At 32.8% G+C, this 21,202-nt stretch overlaps 3 protein-coding genes across 3 annotated transcripts; all 3 read right to left on the reverse strand.

Moving 5' to 3' along the window:
• Positions 1-2,144: 2,144 nt before the first annotated feature.
• LOC18043231 (cytochrome P450 78A5) lies at positions 2,145-4,742 on the reverse strand. The gene is made up of 2 exons (XM_006437972.2): positions 3,720-4,742; positions 2,145-2,964 (listed from the first exon to the last, which is right to left on the reverse strand). Exons 1-2 carry the CDS (start codon positions 4,674-4,676, stop codon positions 2,362-2,364), a joined length of 1,560 nt encoding a protein of 519 aa, XP_006438035.1. The 5' UTR covers positions 4,677-4,742; the 3' UTR covers positions 2,145-2,361.
• A 7,402-nt stretch (positions 4,743-12,144) lies between these two features.
• On the reverse strand, positions 12,145-14,694 carry LOC18043232 (mitochondrial import receptor subunit TOM20). The gene is made up of 6 exons (XM_006437973.2): positions 14,502-14,694; positions 14,255-14,333; positions 13,974-14,143; positions 13,832-13,879; positions 13,331-13,414; positions 12,145-12,602 (listed from the first exon to the last, which is right to left on the reverse strand). Exons 1-6 carry the CDS (start codon positions 14,598-14,600, stop codon positions 12,480-12,482), a joined length of 603 nt encoding a protein of 200 aa, XP_006438036.1. The 5' UTR covers positions 14,601-14,694; the 3' UTR covers positions 12,145-12,479.
• Positions 14,695-17,356: 2,662 nt separating this feature from the next.
• LOC18043233 (transcription and mRNA export factor ENY2) lies at positions 17,357-19,509 on the reverse strand. Its single transcript, XM_024186746.1, has 5 exons — positions 19,426-19,509; positions 19,220-19,310; positions 19,033-19,127; positions 18,169-18,245; positions 17,357-17,430 (listed from the first exon to the last, which is right to left on the reverse strand). The coding sequence occupies exons 1-5, from the start codon at positions 19,434-19,436 to the stop codon at positions 17,357-17,359; spliced, it is 348 nt and encodes a 115-aa protein (XP_024042514.1). The 5' UTR covers positions 19,437-19,509.
• Between the last annotated feature and the right edge of the window lie 1,693 nt (positions 19,510-21,202).

Below are 21,202 nucleotides of genomic sequence, written 5' to 3' on the forward strand. Positions count from 1 at the left end.
TCTTCAAAAACTATATTAAAAAAAATCAAACGATAAAAGAAAACTTAAAAAAAGTTTGTGAGATTAAATAAGCACTTGTAACCATTAAATAAGATATAACAAATAGATACTAAAGATATTATTCTTTGTCTATCCATGAAGAATGATGCTATAATAATGAATAACCAGTAATTCGTAGATAATCGTTATCACTATGTGTGTGTGTGTGTGTGTTTTTTTTTTTTTTTTTCAGAATGGTTACTTAATTCATAAGTCTTTCTTTTTCCCAAAATTTGGTTAACTAAATATGTTCTAATTGAACAAATAATTAAAAGATATTTAAAAAAATCATAAGGTCCTTGTTATATATTTATTTATGTAATTAATTTTTAATTATCAAATATTTCTCACTTGTTGTATGATTGATATGTTTGAATTTGATAGTTCTGAAAATAGCAATATAGATATTTTAAAATAACTTTAAAAATATAAAAAAGTTAAATAATTAGCTCAAATTATAAGGGATCATTCACCATTTCAAATTTTATTTTGAAATTAATATCTGGCCTCGCAATCTTTCACTTCTGCCAACTTTGGTGGCGTTTGTTTTTTTGTCTGAAATTTAAATAGACATGAATTAGTCTGAATTATGAATAGGTCTGAATGTCTTAATCTGCATAATATGTTTATTTTTTCGTCTGAATCTCAGAAAATAAGTATTAAGTTGTTTTTTTTTTCAACTTAAAAAGCTGAAAATATGTACTTTTACATTTGTATCCTTATTAAATTTGAATGTCAAATAAATAATATATTAAATACCATAATATTTTAACATTTATAAGTAAAACTATATTCAAGTGAATACATAATTATTTTAGAATTTTAATATATAAAATACCATAAATTTCAAATTTTATCATATATAATATAAGAAAGAAAAAACATGGATATTTTTATATGAGGTAAATATCCATGGGTGAGTTTTGGGATAGACATGAAAAATAAATTATAAAATAGGGATATTTTTGACATTAACAAGTAATTAACTTAATTCAGATTTCTCTATTAAGTAAAAAGCCAAAAAAATTAGCTTATTTTATTAAGTTAAAATTATCTAAAAAGTCTCATTAAGTTATAAAAACAAACACCTCTAATTAACTTAATTAATTAAGTTAAGTTACTTTAAGTCATTAAGTTAAAAAACAAACGCCACCTTTGTTTGATCTTCTTCTAAATTTCATTTTTCCTTTTTAACTCATTTGATTAATGACCAAAAAATACACGTTAGTATTATTTGTTATCAATGTTAAACCAATTTTTTAAAAATAAATAAATAAACAAATAAAATACACGTTAGTATTATTTGTTATCAATGTTAAACCAATTTTTTAAAAATAAATAAATAAACAAATAAAATTGTGTTAAACTTAGGTTAGTGGTGGGACAATGCGCGCAAAGCAAATTAGTAACGAACCAAGTGCTTCTTTTACAACAGGGTCATTAGCTCCGAAACATTCAAAAGATGAAAAAGATTATTCCATGTCCTACCAACCTCTATTTGGAAAATGATCTTTATGCCATCCGCTTCCCTAATGGAATTTTAATTTAAAGTGGCGATATAACTTTAAAGATGCCCAGCTTTATTTTATTACTGAAATTTCTTACTTGTTAATAGAATAATAATTAACATAATAATATATTTGAAATATCAAATATTTTCCTTCTACTCAACTAAACTCTCGATTCTGATAGCTAAAAGCAGCTTGTGGTGTTAAAGGATCGAAGCCCTCACAAATAAGTTTCAACCCGAGGGATTTAGGGTTTAATAATACAATAATGTTAAGGATGCCACTGTTTGAATTTTAATTTGAATTCAAATACTATGTGTTACTCATTTATTGAATGGTGAATTTCATAACTGGTAAAATTACTTAACCACCATTAAATATATGAATACCACATTAGTTGGAAGTCAAAATGAAACTTATATGTTGAAATATCTAACATTACTCGTAATAATACTAAGGATCTCAACAATTATCCAAACATTTGAATTTTAATTAATTTTGTAATACTTATAATTGTCGCATCATATTAATCATTAATTTTTATGAACTATAATTGCACATTTCCAAGATAATATTAATAACTGACAGATGTGATAATTACGGAGAAATTATCATATCACTTAAAGCTCAAATGCTAGGATTATAGTTGAATTCCATAGCATTACTCTTTACGGTTTAGTGCCTTTCTAAACACCGTCGTTACATAAACTTGGATAGAAGAACCACACCCCTTAACACTACATCCGTAAGATTATTAATTAATTAGTATGCACATTTTCATTTTCCTACTGACAATTACCATAGCTTCGCAAAATTACTTAGCAAACCGGGGAACCACACGGCATGTTAGTGGTTTCTTCATTTCAAGAGAAAGCTTCAGTGTCTCCGAAAGATCAACGGGCTCTGCCGGAAGCCACCGGAATCTGTGCAGAAGCCGGGCAAGCCATAGGTGCACAGTGGCTAAGCCAAGGGCCTTGCCGGGGCACACCCTGCGGCCTGATCCGAATGGCGCTAGCCTTAAATCTGATCCCATGATGGGCACGTCCTCCTCGATGAACCTTTCAGGCTTGAAGGTCCACGGGTTCTTCCAGATGGTTGGGTCATGGGTAATGGCCCACATGTTGACCATTGCTGTCGTGCCAGCTGGCACAAAGACCTTGTCCACGTGGACATCGTGGACCGCAAGGCGGGCCCACGAGAGTAATGGCCCCGGAGGGTGCATTCGGAGAACCTCTTTGACTATAGCCTGGAGGTAAGGGAGATTGGGGATGTCCGAATCTTCCACGTGCCTATCGCGACCAACCCACGTGTCAATTTCGTTTTGAACTTTTGTTTGAATGTCTTGATGCAAAACAATCCTAGACATGATCCATTCGAGTAGTATTGCCACTGTGTCCGTTCCTCGAAATACCATCTCCTGTATGATTGAGGGAAAAAAAAAATAATAATTGGATAAAAGTATTGATACAATATTGACGCAGACGCACAAATTAAGATATTTTGGTCAACCTAGTAACTACGAAGCATTATTGCTGAAACTTTTTTTAATTTCGAGCGAGCCAATCAGCCAAAGAGTATTGACTAATTAGTCAACAAATTAGGGTTAGGGTTAGGAGGGTTAGTATGAAGTCTTTAATCTGTAGGATGAAATTAGAGAATTCGTCTAGGATATCTGTATCCAAGCATAGGGCTAAGCAGTGCCACTGATAGTGTCAAAATCTTTGAAGCAAACAGACAAGAAAATAAAAGAAAGGAAATTAGGCACACATGAAAGGTATTAGAAAGATAAATGAGAGACACATCAACTTTTAAAAATCATCACTGAGAAGCAAACATATTTGAAGTCGGTCGGATATTCTGAAAATGATCGTTTTGTTCTAGATTTAAGATATTTTGTTTACACGCTGTCATTTTTTGCCACAGTGTAAGGTCTTTTAAAAAAATAAAAAATAATTAACTCAAGATTTCCTAGCCTGACATGGGTAAAAGTTTTGTGCCTTTTCTGTGTTTTCTGGGTTGGTTTTATAGAAAATTAATCCATAAAAGTTTTACCAACATGAGTAGGCACAAGATTTGTCTGAGTCATCATAGATACCAAAACAAATTGAAGTTCACGAATGTTTACTTTTTGTGTGAGTGTCGGAAAGAGAAGAGAGAGAGAGAGAAGCTTACCCACAAAATAGCCACCGTGTCTGCATCAGACAGCTGATCCTCTTTAGGCAAAGATAACAAAGCACTAAGAAAGTCGTTTCCCCCATTATTAAACTCTCCAGAATTTTTTTTCCTTTCTTCAACAACTTGCCCTATAAGAGTTTTAACCCTAGCAGCCAGTTTATGGCACCTTCTTTTAACTCCATAAAAGTCTAACAAGTTTAGAGGAAAATAATCCTCCCAATTAAATTGCGCTATTAATTCATATCCTTCTTTAACCATAGCCTCAAGCTCTTCTTTCTTTAAACTAATAACTGAGCCCCCAAACAAACTCTCTAGTATATTACCTAAAGACCCTTTTTGCAATACCTCCCTCACTCTCACTACTCCTTTGTTCTCCATTTGTTGGTTCACTTTCGATAGCATTTCATCTGCTAAACGCCGTCGTAGAATCTCCAGGCCAGAAATTCTCCTAGGGGAGAACATGTGATTTGCTGCAATTCGTCTCAGGTGGCGCCAGTATTTCCCCGAGGGAGCAAAGCCAATGGCACGTTCAAACATCAGCAAACGAGCTGATTCTTTGATCGGACGGTCGGAAAATGAAGGTCCTGAGAGGATTTCCTTAGCAGTTTCCGGGTGGCTGCTGATGATGACACGTGTTGGGCCAAAACTTAGCGCCATGAGTCTGTTTGCACCCAATGAAGCCGCCATTGAAGCTAACTTACGATGAGCTAAAGAACCCATGCAAGGCAAGGTGCCTACTATTGGCCATCCAACTGGGCCACGAAGCTTTGCTGAGATTTCATTGTAGTTTCTCCATGCAAAGCCTCCAGGGACAAGCCAAAGGTTGAGTAAAAGAGGGATAATAGAGAAAAATGAAAATAAAATGAGAGTCAAAGGCAACGAAGCTTTGCTTGTGTCAATAAAACTAAGGGCTAGGATACCCAAGCTACAGGCTAGCATGTAATAAATTTTCATTTTGAAAGGTGGGGTTGTGATAAAGAGAGAGAATTACAGATCAAAAGCTTATAGAATTGTGTAGAGATGGACGTCTGTCCTGAGAAGATCGCATGTGGGACGATTCGTATATATAGTACGTGGAGGAAAGTGATCCCTAGTTAAAACTAAAAAATATGTGGTTACTTTATTACTAACCATGATTAATTAGTGCATAAGGTTCACGCGCTGAGCAAAAAAGCTAAATCACTTAACTTTCCTTCACGAAATTGTAGTGTATAAAGTGACACTGAAGCTTTTCTAGTTAATGCTAAAACGATAGTTGATGATTATATATGTTAAAATAATGATTAAAAAAACAAAAAAAATGGCATGCCATTATACCTGGCAAGCTGGAAATCCATTATTATATCTGCGACGCTGGAATCACACATGTCTCCGATTTTAATTTGTGTTTCCCCCACCTACGAAAAATGTTGGCCCTCGACTTGAATTTTTCATTTAATCGAAAAATTACAATCATGAGTTGAAAAGGGAGAAGCAAAAAAAGGATAAAATCACAATAATTAGGTTGATTTGATTACGACGAGCATTGATCAATGACTGTTAGGTTAGAGAATTAAAATATATATATATATATATATATATATATATATAAATCCATTGATTTAATACTCAACAGAAAATCAATTGAGCACAAGATTCTAGTTCGAAAATAGATACTAAGAAAAATTGATTTCTCGTACAATAATTAAAGACCCAAAAAGCTGAAAATCGGTAATTAAACAAGCTAAAGATGCAATTATTTATCACAGAAATTATCCGGATGCTCATTAAGCTATTCACGTGCAAATATTTCATGTCATCTGAGAGTCTCGATCAATAGTCAAACAAATTAAAGATGCACAAAACATTTGCCTCTGGTAGACCATATGCTAGCATTAATGCAATACATTTGATCTACAAGCTACAGCATTATACATATATTTTACATTCAACAAGTCTGTTGGTTATTTAATCTTCATATTATGTGCATGTCTCTCAGTCGTTTCTCTTTTGGCCTCCTTTCCCCAAACACTACTTCACTGCAAAATACAACGTGTTGCGATGCTACTGGCAATTCGTGCATAATGCATTTCACGTGGCAATAAATGGGATGAGAAATGACAAAGGCTCGAGTCTTGAGGCGAGTAAAACACGGACAGCTTCAGTCGTGTGATCGTGTAACAGGCTCGTTGTGAAGATGGGTTATCGTGGAACATGTTCTATATATACTTCTATCCAGTCTCAAACAAGCAATGCTACAAGCTTTGTTATAGCAAATTGTCTTGTTGGACACAATTTTGGAAACCATGTGAACATCCACTCAATTATAGACTGGTATGTCTGTCAACTTACTTAATTTTTTTTTTTTCCCTTCTGGATCGATACAATTCATGTATGTTGATTTAAATAAGCACAGATTCCATCCAAATTTTGCCGAACAAATATTTCAGGATTTTGAATAGAATACGGTCATAATTTGGAGAATATCGAAAAGAATTTACCTATCCCATTAAGTTTGTAAAAGATGCATCAAAGGTAACGTTTCTTTAGAATAAGGCATGGTATTTTGGTATCACCATTTATCGGAAGGCCAAGTGTAGAGAAAACCTAAAAGAAAGGTGAAGTAGTTCTACAACTGGAGCCATTTGCTTCTCAATAATGGCGGTGTTAACATTTCCGTACCTTAAAACGATCATAACTCATAGAGAACTTTGGCTGTGCTGACGACACGTAGAATTTGTGACTCAAAGGCAGTATCACTTCAAATCTCGATGGTACTGGCGGGGAAAACGACATCTAAACCTATGAAGCTTAGTCACCTGACTCTAACCCAATATAGTAATTGTAGTTTCTAGTTTTTCTTGGCTTTGAATACTCCATATATAGATTTCAAATCTTATCGACTCCATGTCATGAAAGCAATGTAGTTTTTCATTAATACATTGGATTTCAGCTTATCATTCAAAAGAAAGTCTTTGGTGTCCTAGGAACATTTCTCTTTATCCACCCATTGCTCACCACTTCCGTAAGAATATTATCATAATAGAGTAAATCATAAAGGAGTATTACTGAGCATAGTAAAGATTATTTGAATTTAAATTTTACTCACCAAAATTAGACAGTTTAAAAAAAGAAAAATATTTTAAAAAATAAAAAACTTACCCAAGAAAAGAGGGTTCATATATACTTCATACTTTTTGCTACGATTTTTTTTTATTCATTATAAAGAAATGAGTTTTTGTTAATTAAATTAATATATAAATACCACCCCAGATATGTGAGAAGCCCAGCTAACATGCAAAAGAATTTAGGGTGCGTTTGAGATTGAGGTTGGCCAGCTGTAGTTTAACAGTTACAACACTTAAATGCTTGCTAAATACTAGTTGTTATAACTTAGAAGTTATATTGATATGAATTTTTACTTATATGATGGAAAATCTATTGCATTTTAAATAAATTTGTCAAAATTATTATTTAAAATTTAGATTTATGACATATTATTAATTTTTGTTTTATAATTACAGTTTTTTTATTCAATAGCAAATGTATCTTAAAAGGTATAACATTTTAATCCCAAACAAAACCTTAGTTTTCACGCCCTCTCACAATTACCTCGACTCTAAGCATGTAACAGTCGCCTTACACCCTAAAAAAGGAAAAAGGAAAAAAAAGAAGAAGAAAAAAATCATTTTAAAGGAGAATTAAGTTTATATATAATCTGATTTTAAAAAAAGTTTATATATAATCTATTAGTTTTTTTAGTCTAATCCAAATGTTCAACCGAGTATTAATTCAAAAATCTACTCCGACAAAGATACAAAGAAATACCTATTTCTATTAAATATACGAAAATTAAGTCCCTATAGAACTTTTAACCATTTCTATATTGAGAGAAATGTGGAACTACTGAGCCGTTAAAAGATAGAAAATACATTGTATTCAAATTCATGTCATAGCTTAGTCCTCAATTATTAAAAGTTATGAGATTTACTTTGTTCAAAAGTTCTACTACAAAAAATTCCAAGTAATAAATGTGTCCGATCACGTAATTACGTCCCATATAACCCATTTTCTCCCTAAGAATCTAGGAGATATGGCAAAAATATAACATTACAATACCAGTTTTAGTTTGTTTTAATAAATAAATTTAAAAAAAAAAAAGATTGCACAAGAGTTTGTGTTTGTAGGATTACTCTAATTTAATTTTTTTTTTTTTGAACTCTTGAAAAAAAATTTAATCATATTTTTAATGTTCAAAGAATACGAGATACAATCAACTTGCTCGAATTCTTTGTCTCTTTAACAACTCTCACGGCGAGTGCCTTTATTAATTTATTGGACATGTATTCTTCTTAAACACGTGTTAACATAATGCGACACTAATAATAGTAGGCATCAACCTACTCAAGAGTTAATAATCTCCAGTAAACCTGCCAGTAGGACCCTCCAAATAATCTGATACTCCACCTGCTACGAATCAACATGCTTAAATCTGAAAACCCCCAAACTTCTCCAACTTACAAAATACCCTCAAATCAAATGAAGATTTCAGCCGACTGCAGCACCATAGAGTGATAAATCCAATAACTTATTACATGATATGGAATATTTAATCAGCGAACACGTAGACATATCTTCCCTCACAAAGCTTCTCTTATTGTTGGATTCCAGAGACTCTGATTTGCGGAAAGCATGGGCAATAGGAAATTATTAAACGGACCTGTCTATGTTACAGATTCTGCAACAAACATCTCCCGTCATCCCACCATCCGATTTTCTATTGTTTAGTTTCTCACTCCACATCCAACCACATCCAACGGCTGATGCTGCAGTCTGTAGCTTACAGATTCTGTAAGCTAGTCAAGTCCTTATTAAACACAGCACTAAGTCCTATGTTACTGGAGCCTAACAACTATTGGAGGAAAGGACCACAAAATCAATGCTTCCTCTTTTGTTAAATTGAGAGTTAAAAAAGGCCAAAAAAGAAGACTCACCCAAGGGGAGCCAATTGAAGAGCAGGTAGTTGAGGGAAATGCAAAGCACGGTGTCTTTGCAGCAGAAAATATCATCCTAGAGCAAAACACAAAAAGCTGAACAAAGTGGAATGCCCTGTTAGCTTTTATTAATTTAACATTATCGCGCTACTTCCCAACATTCACACACCAAACACTCTACATATTAAAAAACACTTCTCAGAATTCTTTGTCCTGGTGAGATTTCTTTCCACTAATGGAAAGGTGTCCAGCATGAATTTGCCAGCTTACCCACCACTTGAATGCTAATATAAGAAATTGGTGGGCCGTTGCAGTAAATTTAACCTGATTCGGTCAGAGATGCTTAATAAATATTAGATGTAATGTATTTGATTTTACATAGATGTATAATCTCAATAATAGAGAATCAAATCTAATTCCAGATTTGGTCCTAAACGTTCTACACGACTCTGTATTCTGTAACTAGCCTAGACTAAAGAACCTGAAAGTGTTTGAAAGAAGCTCATGATGCCAGCCAAAGCTATGTCATAACAGTCTCTAAATTCACTTTCAACAAAAGGGTGAACAGCAAATTGCAGAGCCGACTATCAGAACTAACCAAAATCCACAAGATAAACCACTGTATTACTGTCTGCAAACTGATAATGTTAGATGCTTTAAGTGACAACAATAGTGTTCGGAATCCCAATATTTGAGTCCCAACTACTATACATCACTCATCATTCATTGGATGATGAATTTCATAACTTGTAAAATTATTATTTTACCATCCGATAGATGAATGCAACATCAGTTGGGACTCAAGTTAGGATTTAAATGTTTGGGATCCATAGCTAGCATTACTCAAAGTGACAGTGGTCTGAAATGTTAAAAATGAGTACAACCAAGATGGTTTCTGGATCACAAGAAATAAAAATAATTGATTAACGTGGAAGCATCAGGATAAGAGTACCACAGTGGTGGCAAGAAGAAATGGACCTAAAAGAATCCAATAAATATTAATGATGGATGTAATAAAATATCCTATACATGGCACATATACGTGTCATTCTAAAAGAGGAAAGAAGCAAAGTGCCTAAAGGAATGGATACCACTTGAGCAGAGAGAAGGCAATGATCGCATCAAAGGTTACTTTACTAAATGGCACTGCTTTATTCCCAAAAGAGGTTTGCACTTTTGTAGAAAATCAGTAGATATGCCCTAATGAATCCTGGGACAACTAGGTGAATAATTACCATGGCAGCCAGAAAAGTTTCTCCAGATGGTCAACAAGATTTCCTAACCACCAGAAGGGAAAAGGTCAAACACTAAGATTATTAAGCATAATCAGGCTAAGCAATGTTCATCAATGGTTAACTCCAAACTCGAACAACATTACACCAACATTCACAGCCTCAATCACTAAACATGCACTGTGTGTTTCATTGATGACCAGAACAATCTAATAATGGCCATGTTCAAGGCATATGCCAGAGAAATTCTTTATTAAGATTAGTGTGGCAAAATACCAGGCTAAACTTTCCTAACAAGATTTCCCAACATTTGGTATATGCTTAAGAGTGTAGAAGCATCATAAAATTTACCTAACAGAACAGATTCCATGAACAATTAAGCATATAAGGTAAGAAATATAGCATAGATGTCACTTTTCAGATCCACGGGGCCTACCATTACACTTCAAGATAAGACACAAAAATAAATCAATGCCACTATGGAAGGACACATGAACTCTTTATGGGTATCAAATTATATTTCACCTCAAGACTCCAAACAAACCAAAATAAGAACTCAAAAATAGCATATGCAAATTAAAGAGCAGGGCCCAATATATCTGCACAAAACCATATAAATACTAATAAATATGTGCTGTTATTTAATAACATGTTTGAAAATTCAATTGGATACCAATAATATGATCAGTTTCTACCTCTGATTAGTTAGGCCTACAGAATTCCGGTATTCCTCGGAGTACCTCCTTTTGGATTGCAATGAATTCATCCGTAGTTCAAAAAATAAAAAAATAAAAATTTGGGCATTGGTTTTGGGGTGGGTGGTGTTTAGGCATTACAACGCGTTACAATATACATGCTCCTAACATAGGAGAAATTTAGTTTCCTATTTATCAGCAACCCTATTGACATCCAGCATTAATTAATTAATCCACCATATTGCTCAATCGCTAGGAAACAAATAAAAAATCTGGAAGATAGGCCAAGTATGCTAGAGGCAGCTAAAATAGGCACAATGTGAAGTCTATTGGTGCTAGAATTATGGGAAGCACTGTGGACAAGCGAGTTTTAGTTAGGCATTTTAAGCCATTGTGGGGCATTACTTTTTGATTGGTAATAATGAAATGCATGGATACATGTGTGGAACCCAAACATTGCGAGGCACTATGAGCACAAGAACTCAACACTTCAGCTTCTGTTCATGGCATCCTTGCACTCCTATCAATGGTTATCTACCTCAGGTCACTTTTTTCCGATACTAAGGAACAAGTCTCCTCTTTTAGAGATTACATACAAAGAACTCCTAAACCTCAGACATTAGAGGAAAATCTACAATAAATCTCTACCAAGAAAATCACAGTGAGTTGTAAGCTGCATAATAGCAAATTATAAGACCAAAGCCCGATTCCTGATCAATCGGAGAGATAAATTAATTTAGAAAGAATAAAAATGTGAGTCGTTCATTGAATGGATAAAACAAACACAAATGGAACTAAAGCAGATGAGTTTTGCTTGAGGAAGCCAGAGTCCATAGCTCATCACATGGGACTTCCTAAATTGCAATCATCTCAGAAATTTATAAAGATATAAACATTATAAGAAAATGGAAACAAAATTCATAAAGAAATTTGTGATTCAGCCTTCTACTGGCCTCAAATGAAAAAGAAGGTCAAACATAACTCTACTTTTCCATGTTAAACATATTTCTGTCTATTTCTCTTATCAAAAGTTCAAATTCGTTCCATTAGGTTATTGTACTGTAATCGGAAATGGCCTCAAAGTTCCCATCGCGATTGAAGGGTTTTCTTTATTGAGTTATTTATTTATATTTTATGTTTAAATGAGTATGGAAACACAAGGGCAAAAATTCCTATGTACTTTGTCTCCTTTGGCAATCGCTGATTAGAAAGATTGGCAGAAAGTGCATAACAAATACAATGAAAAGACTAGAATAAATGAACATTTTTAAACCTTTACTAAGATGTCTAACAGTTGCATGACTAAAAGAATTATCTCTGATATTCAAAGCTTAGGAGAATACAATGATTTTTACTTGTCAAGTATTTCCAAGTTATCCACCTTTCAAAGGGAAAATCCCACTAATTTATTGGAAATAATTGAAAAAATAGGGAGCAATTTTAGGCAAAATAATACACACAGGAGCAACCATTCTCGTTCAATAGAAACAAAAGATCTATCATCCCTAAAAAGCAATAAAAATAGTGTGGCCTTAAAGGAATCCTCCATAAATGACTAAAGAAAAGCCGGGTGGACTAACTAAGCATAAAGATCAGTGGATCAACAAGAAAGGCTAAAAAGAAAAATCATAATTATGCAATTCTGCCACTATTTTAAGTTAACAAACAAATAGACTGAAACAATGTGTGTCAAAAGTAATAATCCTACTTAAATGACTGATGGAAAACATTGTGGAGTAAAATCAACATATGGTAGCATAACACATGCACTAGTCCACAAAACTGATCTCATCCTCGGAAAATCCTTTGCTAAAATGCCCCAACATGGTTATCTCAAAGAACGAGCATATGTAAAGCTTATCTTGCAGGAGGTGGTGGAATGCGGGAGTTTGCCATTCCAACCCATGCAACAATTCCAACAGCAAGGATTACCCATCCAAATATATCGTACTTTAGATCACTGCTCTTCTTCTTGGAACTCTAAAAGAAAACAATCAAATTTGAGGCCAAAAAGAAAAAAACTAGGGACACAAACGATGATTATTGTAAAATGAAATAATTTAATAGCAACACCATGTACGTATGTATAAGCTCTTCGACACATCCTCTCGTCTCATGCAGACATTTCTAGAATACAACAACGATGAATAAATCAGCAGCTATATGCCCATCTGACTATAAAGTCCAATGTTTCCAGTATAAAATCGAATGATTACAACAGAAATAAGAATTAGATACTAATAGAAGGATAGGGGGAATCGTGCTAGTAGGAAACAAAGATCCCATTCGAGTACTAATGTCAGCCATGAGATTGAATCATAGAGAAATTGTCAACCCAGATATTTTCCTTTCTTTTTTTCTTTTTGACTAGATAAAAAAATGGTTCAAAAGAAAATTTCATAGAGGGGCTTTACACACAATTTACCCTTTGGTAATCAAATTTCCAACATAATTGAAGAGTGCGTCTGTGGCAGGCCAATTGATGCACAAAACCCTAAAAGCTTTAATTTATTGTGAAGTAATTTCAACATTTCCAGAACATCACAAAGATGGCAAATTGCTATCTATCAGCTAGAGATTACTCACGAAGAAAACTAAAAAGCCATTTTCATTTGGTGAACACATATGCAAAAATTTACCTGGCAAAGATAGAAAAAAAAATTATTTTGGTTTGCACTAAGAAAATCACAATAATCTAGAACCCATACCTGTGCATTAGAAGCAGAAGATCCTCCACCAAGAGTCTGCTGATTAATTCCATGTTTATGGAGCTCCATGTGCAGTTCCGGTGCCTAGGCAGACAAGATATTTGATGACTTCAGCACATGAAGACATAACAAAAAAGGGATATTTAATCCCTAGTTCACAAGGAATAGTCTAAAATTTGAGCACTCATCCTTGTAATTCAACACCTGCCAGAACCTGGCAGAGTTCCCAAGACGAACTCAGTTTACCCATGTCCAGTCAACTCATAGTATACAAGATAAATGTCAAGATGAAGACTAGGAAGAAAACCTTAAAGCTCTACACGATAAACTGATGTGAATTTGAACATTCCTTACAAACCCAACCCATGCTACTAGCCAATCAATTATTAGGCAAATTCTCTAACATTGACAGTGGACAAATAGCATCCACGTGAAAACTTCAATATCAAAACTAGCACTTACATATTCAAACAAAAATAAAAACAAGTAAGAAAGCAATACCTTAGTACTGACTTCTAAAGATTTCTGATAGAGCTCATTAGTTGGTTCCTACAATGATAAATTCCACGTTACTAAACTTCTAGCAGATTATGTAACATTTGAAAATTAAATATTTTTATAGCTAGAAAACTCAGTAGATTACCTCATCTACTGCTCTTTGGAAACACTCTGACGCCTTATCAAAATCACCTTTTGCCTCAGAGAGATCGGCAGTCAAAAATCCACAAGAGGTGTGAGCATTTCCGAGACTCCATAAAGTATAATGCTTTGCAGGATCTATCACTAAAGCCTCCTCAAATTTTGAAATGGCTTCTGTAAACAGATATGGTTCATTCCATTAACAAAAATAAATTAAAAAAAACAAAGAGAATAATTAGCAGCTATCAAAAGTGCTAATTTGAATTACTAAAGAAAAACATCAACCATTTATTATCTTCTTGGGGGAAGAGAGGACATAAAAATGAGACAATTCAAGCAATGCTTCTCCCCACCTTGTGAGATTCTGCATAATGTTTGTGATCAAATAGTTCAGTAAAACTACCAAACAAAAACTTTACAGGCAAAGGAAAATAAATGATAACACTAAATAACTTCTTCTTAATCGGAAAATAACATTTTAATTAATTAAGAAAATAAATAAAGAGTTGAGTAAAAAGGAGGAGATACTGACGTCAGCATCGAGAGGGTCTTTGGCGTAATTAGCTTCAGCTGTTTTACGATTGTGTTCGGACAACAAGAGCCGATCGAAATCGCTTTGTGAGAATTCCATGTCTGAGGATTCAAGTGCAGGCGGCAGTTTTTGCTGAAACTTAAAACCTCCGAGTTCGCTATTATATGGGCGGCAGCCCAAAGTCGATCGCCCCTTTCTTTTTATTCAGTAACTGATTGGTTTTACTTATTTAATTTCATTATTTATTTATTTTTGTTATAATTTAATTATTTTTTAAAAATTAAATAAATTATTTTTTATTAATAAAAACTCAAATTTTGAAAATTTAAAGATAGATGTTGAGATTTTTTAATATATTAAAATATCTAAAAATATTTTTTTATTTAATAACCTTATTTTACTAATTGCATAAGATAGCTTTAAGAAATTCTCTTATTATAGTAATTTTATAATTTTTAATAAAAATTCTCATTGACAATCAATGAACTAAATAATTAATTATTATTTTTTTGTGAAACCTCTATTTATAAAAATTATGCTGATAAAAACTCTAATTAAATAAATTTTATATGAGAAATTATACTAAATGAAACCTCAATCACGTACGGATTTTTGTAATACAATGTGGAATTAGGTCAAATGTGGATCCTGTAAAGAATGTGCCTTTTCTATTTTTTTTTTATTTGTGTAAATAATAAAAAGATGCATGTTAGTACGAGTAAAATTTAAAAACTTATTTTTCACGCAAGATTTTGCAGCCTAAAGGCTAAAATTACTATTAATAATATATAATATTATTTTTTCGTTACTTTGGTTAATGTGGTTACTTGGTTAGCTTGGAGGCTACTTTGCCAATGGTGTATTTCGAAACTTGCTAATCTTGGTAGAATAACGAAAACAAATTAACGATCACTCACATCTTTTAAAATTTATCGTAATGGTTAGATTTTGTAATTCGGCACCATAATATTATCAGATACAAATTGTACGATTTCTTTTGATTTGTATGATTTTTCGCCAAACAAAATTGCGGTGTAAAGTTACAATTTTTTTTTTGAAAAATACTATTCGTCTATAATGTCAAGAGAAAGTTGAGAGAAATCATAACTTGTGTTGTTGTTTTGACTCTCTCCCTCTCTTTGTATACTAAATCTTTTTTATTGTTAAAAAAAAAGAAAGTAGAAAATGACAAGGTAAGCAATTCTGTCACGTGCAACACTCTCTCTCTTGGCATTGTAATAATTTTATATTGTTATTTTTTTATAAAACTTCCTCTTGGATTGAGACTTATTCAAAAAAATGTTAATGTTAAGTTACATTCATATAACTTACAACCCTCTCACATGAATAGTGAGTAGGCTCACTATTCATGTGAGAGGGTTGTAAGTTATGTGAATTTAACATAGAGGGATCTCCAAGAAAATTCATGATCACCAAGTTGCAAAGAACGAAGTCAGCAAAAACTCGCTCTAGTAGTAGGTCCTACAATTTGATGGACAAAAATCAACTGAAGTTAAAAGAATGTCATCAAATCAAAGAAACCAATAAATGGATATACTTTGCTTCATTAAAAAAAAAAAAACATTTTAAGCTCACTTTATTAACAAAACACCCCATTTTAACCTCACTTTATTAACAAGAGAGAGAGAGAGAGTGTGTCGGCATTATAATAATTTTATATTGTTATTTCTGCACTCTCTCTTAGCATTATAATAATTTTATATTATTATTGTTTAGGATGATCTGTAGAGGGGGTGAGTGCTGAGGATAAGAGAAGGAGAGAGAGAGTGAGGACGATTTGGGGTGAGGGAGAGACTGCTGACTATTGAGAGAAGGAGAGTAAGGACAATCTGGCTAGAAATGACAAAAAAACCCGACTCAATTTTTTACCCGATTGACCCGACCTGAATTTTTAGGGGTTTCACCTAAATTTAAGGGTAAAAAATCGGGCTCGGGCTTAAAAAAAAGTCCAATTAAATTCATGTCAGAGTTCGGGCTTTATGTGACCCGACCCTATCATTTAATAAATAATGTACAAAATATTAAAATAAATGATTTAGTAACAATTTTATATATATTTAAATTGTTTTCACACTTTTTTCATAAGTAAAATTCTTGAAAGTGAAATTTTTACTAGAGAAGAATTTGTGGATGAAGAAAAATGTGGCCCACAAATATAAGAGTAGTTTTTTTTTTTTTAATGTTGTAGCTTGTTAAACCAATAAACTAATAAACTCCTTGTTTAAATTGTGGTATTGAGTTGTGTGTTTTGTTTTATTTGTTAAATTGACAAACTCTTTGGTTAGATTGTAAAATTGAATTTTGTGTTTTTTAAAGGAATGAGACATGGTTTTTAACTTTTCATTTATATTTAGTTATATAATTTATGATTGAGTAGAGTAATTTTTATATTTATATTACTTTAAATAAGTTTTAAAGTTTTTTAAATTTTAACATATTCGGGAATTTAAATTTAAACTATTTAAATATTAAAAAAAATTTGGTCGGGCTCGGGCTATTCTGATCGGGTTAGGCCCGTCTCGAAGGTGAAGTCGTAGGGCTTTTTGTAGGGCTTGGGCCCTTTAGCTGTGTTATAAGGTTAAGCCCGAACACGACCCTATCAATTGCTAACCCGCTTCTCTTTTTTTTTTCAACAATAAAAAATGTTTAGAACTCTAAAAGAGAGAGAGAGAGAGAGAAAATGACAGCGCAAGCTGCCATTTCTCTCAACCTTCTCCCAGCGTTCTAGCTATTTAGCACGACGAAAATTCACTTTCAATTTTCAAACTTCTGTACAAGCGATGCCCCTTCAAAGGAAACTCAGTAGCAAGGTTTGCCAACTAGCTATATCATATCTAAGTAGCAGTTGATGCTAGAAATGATCTGATCCGCTGCAAAAGCTCGGCCTTCACTGGATCAGGAACAGATGCTGCATAACACAAGCAATGAAAACAGTAAATTAGCATAATTCATCAGAGCAAAAGTAGTTTATGCTGTGGCGTGAAAGATACAGCTGCACAAATTGGTAATTTATATGGCAAAGTACGTGTGAAGACATCAATCAACCACTTGTGAGGTAAAATGAAAACTTCAATTATAAAAACTGATATTCACTCACCAAAAAAAAAAAAAAGTAAAAGAAAAACTCTTGTACCGGTCAATGTACTACCAAGTTTGGAAAAATCCAAATATAAAAATTGATTCATGTAAAATTTGACATGCAAAGCAAAAAGAAAAAATGTTTTGAGCTACCTCAGTGTGTCTTTCTTCTCATACTCGCATGAGCTAAATAGCTAGGTCATCCTACCACTACACTCAAAGAATTAGGATTTATGATTTCGAGTTAAATGCATTAAACATTCTTCAAACCTCGTTCATCCACATGTTAAGTAAATTTTGATTTCTCAAACCTCATATTTCTTCTCTCCCTGTTTCCCCTCCCTTCCAATTTCCACATGGTATAACGAGCTTCTATTACTTTTCTTTTAACCACAAATTAAGGTCAGAATTCCAAAACGAAATCTCATTCTCAAACCCCACAAATAAAATGAGTTGTGCCTAGTTACAAACATGAACTTGAGGATCTACAATACGAAAGTAACCACATAAAATCTGGCAGAATTTCTCCAAAATGGGGATAAAGGATTATTGTGAGGGAAAAAATCACCTCTGCCCTTCGGGGTAATAACATGCACTAAATCATCTACTGTAACATTATTCCTTCCTTTTTTCCTTGTATACGCCCTTGTTCAAATCACAAGGAAAAAAATTAGATGCAAGTAAGTCACCATCTAAGCACAATAAAAAGCTATAGACAGCTAAAAATGGATGTTGGATTCATACAGAGATAATAACATACAAATAGAGTTTTGAAATCCAAAACCAAAAGGACTTGGGTTTATATTGATAAATTACCAAACAGGGAAAGAAAAATGTTAAGATAGCAGGTTATCGTTCTTGCAGATGATAGCTACTTACAACACAGAGCTTGGGGATATCATCAAAGCTTACTTATGACGAAATTATAATCTTAAATTTTATCAACATACATAACTCAGAGAAATATAAAATAATTTGGCAGATAGGTGAGAGGAAAGATCCCCATATACATATCTTGAAATGGAATTAAGTATGTGGAGACGTACCTATCGATGCAAGCTAAAATCTGAACATAAATCTTTATTCGCATCTAGCACAATCAATCAGAAAACAATGATATAGCTCAAACATGATATCATTAACAGCCTCCTTATCATTCTATTGTCGAGTAAGCACCACCTCAGTGATTTGTTATACTAAAATATTGATCCCTTTTCAGTATATAAAACAAAATACAATATAGTCACTAAGAATATCCGTTTTCAATCTTCTGATAAGAGCATGATTTCTTTCGTAACCCTAGAAACTATAACAGTACTGTTACTTATATCACTCATCATAAAAGAACTATTCTTTATTAACCTATATAAATCAATTGAAGTTAATATTGCATTATTACCGTATTAATAAGAAAATTAAATATAAAAAAAACCTGCAAAGAGATTTCATCTCATCCCTCCAACCGCATTCTATAAGCCTCTCTCTCAGAAGCTCCTTCAATCGTTCTTTCTCCCCACTCTCTATCATCTACAATCATTAGCAAAATAATTTTTCGTAGGGAAAACAAAAATTACAGAACGAATATTATTTATGCAAAGCAATGAAACTGATTAAAGAACCTTGATGTTGATAATTTCCTGAAGAGCAGGCTCTTGATTTTCACGATTCCTGTCGACATCTGGGGTTGGTGGACGATTAATAGAAGACCTCCTGTGACATACATAGGAATAATAACAGTGTTAATTTCACGTCGTTGAACGCTAACCGTAGTTCAGATTTAAGAGCAAACTAAATAAATGTTGATGGTAAATACTAAATAACTTACTTGGCAGACATTTTCTTGTTGGCTGGACGTTTGATATTTGCGAGCAGAGCGTTTTTGCTGCTGATGCTCTGTGTTTAAGCTCGGACTAGACGACGGGCTTTTACAGGTGTGGAAATTTGCGCGTTTTATATTCGTTCCATGCTAAAAATTAGACGACATATCGTCTGTCTAGTGGTCTGGAGATATAGAACGACATAGCATCTGATTTAAAGATGTAGACGACAAACCGTATATCTTTTAGCGGTACAACGACTACGTACAATTCTTACGCAGGACGAAATAATTGACGACAAATCGTCCACAAAGAGTTTTTGAACAACCAACCATCTGCCTTATGATCAAATCGATAACTAGCCGTATATTTCTTTAAGAAAAACGACGGGCGTACATTCTTTAAAAGCCAATCCATATCAGTTAATTCAAAGAATATTTAAAAGAACTTGATTTTTTTTTCAAATTAAAATATTGAATTCAACCACTGTAATTTATTTATAAATTTAATTGGAATACTAACGCTTGTACTAATTTCATTAAAATTATATAAAGTTTATATTTAAAACGACGTGCCAACCATTAAAAAGAGATTGATAGAATAATTTGATTGTTTGTATCTATTTCCATGAACAATGTTCTTCGTGTTTTTGACTTCTAATTAAAGTATAAGAAGAGAGTAATGTTATGAGTAATAAACTATTTGTACATTCTTTTAATTAAATGACATAATAATGTTAGTTAAATAAAAGAATACACGTGTCACAAATTTTATTTTTATTATAACATTTTTGTTCAACTAATATTATTTAACAGTAATTCCGACACAATAATTTACACTAATTTGTGGTTTTGATTAAGGATGGTAACTTGCCGAGTGTCTAAAGTTACTAATGCCTATGCATGTAAGATGTAACTCATGTGATAAATTATACGTATGTCACTGGACTGTACCCATTGTGAGCCAAAATAGGTATAGGTGGGAAATTTCTAATACACAAATAAAGATAACACTCCATGTCCTCTATCCCTTTTTTATTTTTAACATTATACATATACCAGTGCATTGAATCGAGATTATAAATATCACCCAAAAATATGAAGACGACAGAAAAATCCAATTCGACCCAAGCCCAAACATTTCGGGACTGGGCCAGTGGATTAAACACTGGACTTTTCTCATAAAGCATGAGCAGTGCTTAAAATTATATTTTAATTTAAATACATATTTTTATTTAGCCCATCCATAATTTAATCCCACCTTTTATATATATGTCATATAACATCCAGAAAATATCCCACTTAATATAAAAATAGGGTAATTTTTAAAAACCTCTCTTGAGGTTTGGACTTGTTGTAAGTAGATGGTGAGAATCTATTTATTTGTAAAAAATCTCCTACCGTTAGTTAACTTTAACATTGACCGTTAGTTGACTGTGCAAAGACAATATTACCCTCAACAATAATTTGTAGACGGAAATAAATAAATAAAAATTAAAATTGTTGGCGCGAAAAGCACAAACCCTATTTTTTGACAATTTTATCTTTGTCAATTCCAAAAATTTATAATATCATAGGTAAAGATTATAACTATTTCATTTTTAAGTTTTTAATTTTATATTTTTTGTAGAAACTTTGAGAAAATATCAATAATTTAAAGAAGATTTTTAAAATTTTTAATTTTATCTTTCTTGTAGGAACTTTAAGAAAATATCAATAATTTAAAGAGGGTAAAATAGCCAATAATTTTAATTTTTTTTAGTTATTTATGTCTACAAATTATTGT

This window comes from Citrus clementina, unplaced genomic scaffold (genome assembly GCF_000493195.1).
Source record: "Citrus clementina cultivar Clemenules unplaced genomic scaffold, Citrus_clementina_v1.0 scaffold_4, whole genome shotgun sequence".
NCBI classification, from domain to species: Eukaryota; Viridiplantae; Streptophyta; class Magnoliopsida; order Sapindales; family Rutaceae; genus Citrus; species Citrus x clementina.